This window comes from Pistacia vera, unplaced genomic scaffold, assembly GCF_008641045.1.
Source record: "Pistacia vera cultivar Batoury unplaced genomic scaffold, PisVer_v2 Contig1072, whole genome shotgun sequence".
In the NCBI taxonomy this organism is placed as follows: domain Eukaryota; kingdom Viridiplantae; phylum Streptophyta; class Magnoliopsida; order Sapindales; family Anacardiaceae; genus Pistacia; species Pistacia vera.
The window spans coordinates 408,736-414,159 of NW_022195107.1; the positions used below are offsets into that span (position 1 = coordinate 408,736).

Consider the following 5,424-nt stretch of genomic DNA (forward strand, 5'->3'; position numbering starts at 1 on the left):
TGAATCCTAAATCAAAATAGAATAATAATTAGTACATTTAGGCAACAAATAAGTATAAAAGACTAGACATTAAGGGCGGTAAATATGACATTTTGCACTCTCATAAATTTTGAAAATATTTGCAAATCATAAATCAAATGGACCCTTTTATTATTATTTTGATTGTAATTTAAATCGTATTTAAAAGGTGAGTTTCAATTGGGTTAATCAATTGTTAGAGCTCTTATTAGATGAACTAACTAAACAGGTTGTTGAGAATAAATAAGAGATATAAATGATTGATTAAGGTATTAATATATGATTACGTTAAAATGTTTTTATTAAAATTATTTTTGAAAGCATTTTCACTTATTCCGATAAATGTCTTACATGAATTATATAATTTGCAATGTTACTCAAAGTAACTTATATTCCGATAAATGTGTTACAATATATTTTGTGATTGTCTATGTTAAAGGCCCTTGACTATATGATAAGTTTGATTAGATTAATGAAATTTGCGAAGAGACTGAAGTTTCGTTGGATTTTCTCCAAGACTTAAAGAAAGGGTCGTTGTAGACTTTATTATCATCATTATCATCAATCCTTAGTATTGAATATTATGGCAAATAAGGAATAACAGTAAGCCTTATAGTCAAGTTTCTGATGGAATAAAACAATTTATAAAAGGGAAAGGAGAAATTTCAGTAACTTGTAAAAAATTTATAACTCTCTGGCAACCAATGGCCTAAACAACAAGAAGAACCCTTCAACATAAAGATGACAAACTTTAATAGATGCTGAATTGCCTATACTCACTAACTAATAACAGCATACGAAATTTAGAGATTCAACTACAACAATTTGGAAGGATTGAAATCTGAAAATTACTACACTTTTTTATCAAATGAAGCTGTTGTTTTTACAGAAAATTTAGAATGCAATATTTCCCTTAATCTGACTCGTACATACAGAAAAATTTGAACATTTATGAGAAGAATCACACTCAAATCTGACATTTTATGCTGGATTCGTGCAAATTACAAATGCAGGAGCAAAACTAAATTACCTTCTCAAGTGGATAGATGCACATAACTTATTGAAGATGTTCTTCGTATAAGTATTTACCACACTAAGCCCTTTTTTCTCCTAATTCTATCGACACGGTCAGTGCTCATCCGAGACTTTTCAGGCTTATTTGATCTCTTAGATTTCTCAAGCCGACTATCTAAACTGTTTCTAGAAACCTCTGGAAGGTCAGCACCCAATTCAAAAGTATCCGAAGAACCACCTTCAGATGGTTTGCTCTGATTGTCAGGTTCAGCAGTTGTTTTTTTAGAAGCATTAGCTGCTGTTTTTGATTTGCCTAGTGACAGTACAAATTTCTTCAGATGCCTGATGAATTCAGGATAAAGCTCAAGATTGCAATGTCCTCCTCCACTTATCCATAAAGGATCATACTTCTCCTTGCAAAGTTCCCAAAGCTGTTTCCCATGGGAGCAATCAACAACTTCATCTGCAGTGCCCTGAAGACCAAACATAAGTGACTTAACCAGTTTATACCAAATAACTTCCGCACTGACAAGGACTATATATCTACTGGAGTTGTCAGAGGATGGATGGCGAAGAGGATATAATTAGTGTAAAAATCAAAATCAAAATACGAACAGAAAGAAATTTCCTAAAGAGAAAATTCTATTATATACAGCACAAGGATGAATAAAGTTTTAATGACATGATCTGAATAATTTATAAGTGGCATCCATCTAGTAAAGAAAGATAATAATTCCTAGCATGTCATTGTTAAAGGCTATAGATATTCACATGATCTTCAGAGCTCCTCCTTTTCAACAACTTTCAATATTGATGCTTTTGCGCTCTCTTCCCCTCATATTCTCATATCTGCCCCCACTTTATGTAACTTAAGTCTAGAGGGGACTTTAACCTACGACAAAATGTTTAGCAAATTAACTATTACTGATATTCTACATTTGATATTTTTTTAAAGATTATTTAGTTAAAAGCTTTGCATTGCTATAATCAATATGGTCGGCCTGCCAACACTGAGGGGGTTTTGGTAAAAACAAACAAGAAGAAGAAAGGAAATATATAAACAAAGAAAACGACACTTACATGAATAACCAAAACAGGACAATTGACCAAGCCAATTTTGTCGATATTCTGAAAATCAAAAAAAGGAACAATTAATAACATAAGCTTCCGTCAACATAATTAAACAGGACATATACAACATAATCACTTCCACAAAATCACCATGTAAAAGTCAAACCAATATGTCCTCTTGACAGGGTACAATACCCTCATACCAGACAAAATTGGGCTATGCAAAACGACCCCTCTCAAGTTTGGCAAGCGTGAAGCGAGATCAAGAGTGGGTCCACTACCAACAGATTGACCATATAATATTAATTGTTCATCTTTAACTCCATACTTCTCTTTGAGGCATTTATGGGCTGCATCTATGTCTGCATATGTATTACATTCAGTTGGCTGTTTCAGAGGAAAAATAGCAACTGTTATAATGTGACTTATGTCAGCAAAATGGCAAAACTTTAGCCAGACAAAATAAATTGCATTTAAAGATGACAAACACACATAAATGAAAAACAGTTCATGCAAACTAAACAACTTTGATAAGATATTGATTTAATAGACAATGTGAAATTAGTAGTGAAAGAAAGAATTCCAATATAGGATCTTGATGTAACACAAAAGTACAGGCATTACTGATTCAATTTAAAAATCATTACAGCTATCAGATAGATATAAAATGCCAAAGTATTCTGTTCTGTAAATACAAGCATCTAGGATTCAATAAATTATTATGGCTGGGAAAGGATTGTCTGCCAAATCAAGAGTTAAACAAGCAAGTAGATTTGTGTGAAAAAAAAAAAGATTTTATCATTTGCAACCAAATATAAACATATTCTCACTATCAAACATTCACATGCTCTATCTTAGAAGATAGAACAATCAAATAAAACTAATATTTATAAATTGTTTGCTTCAACAGAGTAAATTATATTTCAAGTTTATGTTAACAATTACACTAGTTGCGAATTGTGTTGGCTTGCCTTAGTAGTTCCATTGCCCTGATATCAGTTCTAGCACATTGTTCCCTACATGGAAAAGAATTATTCTTTACTTGTTTAATTGTTAGAGCACCTTACAACTTAAACCAGAAACTAAAATGAGCATTTGTGAATTCAAAAATCTTTTTAAGTCCTGCATGCGGTTTCCATGAAACGAAAATATGAAAAGAAATATATACATCCTTTTCCAGAAGTTTATAACTGCAATTATTATCAAATCTGATAAGTGCTTGGACATCATAGACCATCCTTGCTGAGAATAAACTCAGAGATTAAGTGCTTCTTTAAAATTTGGCAGGTGCATGATTGTCAGCAATTAATGCATACATTAAATAAATAAAGAAGCAAAGAAAAACCTTTGCTAGAACAGATCGGAAAAAGAAGACAGAGAGGGAGAATGAAATTGTGTTATGTGTAAAGCAAAGGCCTACTAGAAATTTTAGTTTCAGTTTTTAAGCAATGAGGTGAAGGTACAACTCATATTTATAACAGATAAAGTCCAAAAATGCAAAAGAATGGGAATCCTTACAATTAATTCTTGGTTACCTAAAAGTGAAGGATATCTTATTATCAAGAAGTATGAACACCCAGAATAAAGATGTCAAATTGCTAAAATTAATTCAACTTAGGCAAAGCTCTCTTCAAATTAGTAGCTACTAAGAATTGAGAAGCTAGATTTCTAACCTTTCCAGTCGATTGTCCATAGCCAGAGTAATCATACCTAAAATAACAGGATACAGGAGTCAGGAATAGTCCAAAAGGAACATAGGTAAGATAAAAGACAGCAAAAGGAGTCCATTGTGAAAATAGAATATAATTCTGTTATAATACAGCAATTTTAGTTCTGAAAAAGTCTATCTGGATTCTTGAGTATAGGTCTCTGAAAAGTTTGTAATAAGAAAAATTTTGCATATTATCATATAATTATTCAAATTAATTTCATCCTAATAGTGTATTAAGCCAGATATTCTATAGTTTAACATATAGCAAAGTGTACGAGAAAGAAGACAAAGGTACTAAAAAATATAATTATTATCTCACTCCAAAATAAAAAAATAAAAAAAAATCAACATAATTATTACCAAAAGGAATATTACAAAAAAAAAAAAAAAAAAAAAATTGTTGTTCAGATACCAGAATATAAATCATAAGACGTTGACATAACCAACCAATAAAGAGTATAAATTAAGATAATGGTATGACTAAACTCTCACTATTAGCATTGATGGCAGATTATAATAACAAACTTCTCCATGACAAATCAACCATATAATGGTCCTCAACAACTTCCTGACAGAATAGATTTCCTAATAACCCAGGTGCCACATTTCTTGAAATTGTTGAGCCACAAGCTATATTTAATTTTTTTATATATACATATAATTTAAACAAAATATTACTAAGTTCAACAATATTCTATCAGTGTGCAGTTTGTTCGATCAACTTAGTCATGGAACTAGATACCTGTACTGCGATAGTGGTAGAGATTCTTGTCAAAGGTAATAATTATGTAATGTCACCTAAACATGGGATCATGCCACATATGCATATGCAGAAGCTAACGAACCATGTGAACAAAATGTTCGTCCACAAAACATTGGAACCTTTTTCTAAAAGACATGACCCATACGCAAATTGATCAATTATGAACTGTCACATCGAAATTATAAAAGAAAGATTGTGAAATTTGATTATAAGTGTAATATTGCATGTCCATCGGATTTAGAGGCAATTAATTTTTAATCCAACCACCGTTTAATTCACCTGAGCCTCTCTCGCTAAGATAAAACTGACCCAAGTTTAGGCTCGATAGTGGGCAAATCAGGGCCTAGCCATCCAGAAAACGAGTCCAATTGATTCAAGGACTAATGGGTCTGCCCCTCTAACTAGTCCTTATAGATGGACTGAAGTGAACCAGAACCAGAACAAAGAATAATTTGCCCCAACCCAGGCTGCCCCGATTTGATACCACATATGCAAAATTCTAAAAATAAATATAATTTGCTGGTCATTTTATGTATTAAGTATTATCGACAGCGATAAATAAGAATTGCTCTTACTTGTGGAGACAAATTGTTATATAGCTTTAATGTAGCTTAGGAACCCTCATCTAATTTATGGTTGACGGCATTAATGATTCTTAGTTTGATGCAAGATGTTGTCATATCTCAACTCATTTGTCAACACTGAAATATACAAAATGATATGAGACAAACTTTTCGGAAGAGTGAAAATATTTATATCAACTCATTAAATAAAAATAAATGATACATCAATTAAAGGATAGTATCATATCACAATTTATGCTTCACTTTGTTATTACTGATATATA

The 5,424-nt window shown here is 31.6% G+C and overlaps 1 protein-coding gene across 1 annotated transcript; it reads right to left on the reverse strand.

The window, feature by feature from the left end:
* Positions 1 to 852: 852 nt before the first annotated feature.
* On the reverse strand, positions 853 to 4,241 carry LOC116132500 (alpha/beta hydrolase domain-containing protein 17C-like). The gene is made up of 5 exons (XM_031418170.1): positions 4,227 to 4,241; positions 3,777 to 3,911; positions 2,254 to 2,490; positions 2,113 to 2,160; positions 853 to 1,505 (listed from the first exon to the last, which is right to left on the reverse strand). Exons 1-5 carry the CDS (start codon positions 4,239 to 4,241, stop codon positions 1,104 to 1,106), a joined length of 837 nt encoding a protein of 278 aa, XP_031274030.1. The 3' UTR covers positions 853 to 1,103.
* Positions 4,242 to 5,424: the final 1,183 nt, after the last annotated feature.

Bases quoted from the DNA above. Each gene is read 5' to 3' on its own strand.
- LOC116132500 (XM_031418170.1), bottom strand. The intron at 2,161-2,253 runs GTGATTTTGTGG...TTTGATTTTCAG, and splicing joins ATTGGTTTGACTTTTACATG to AATATCGACAAAATTGGCTT. The intron at 1,506-2,112 runs GTAAGTGTCGTT...TTTGGTCTTCAG, and splicing joins GTCCTGTTTTGGTTATTCAT to GGCACTGCAGATGAAGTTGT.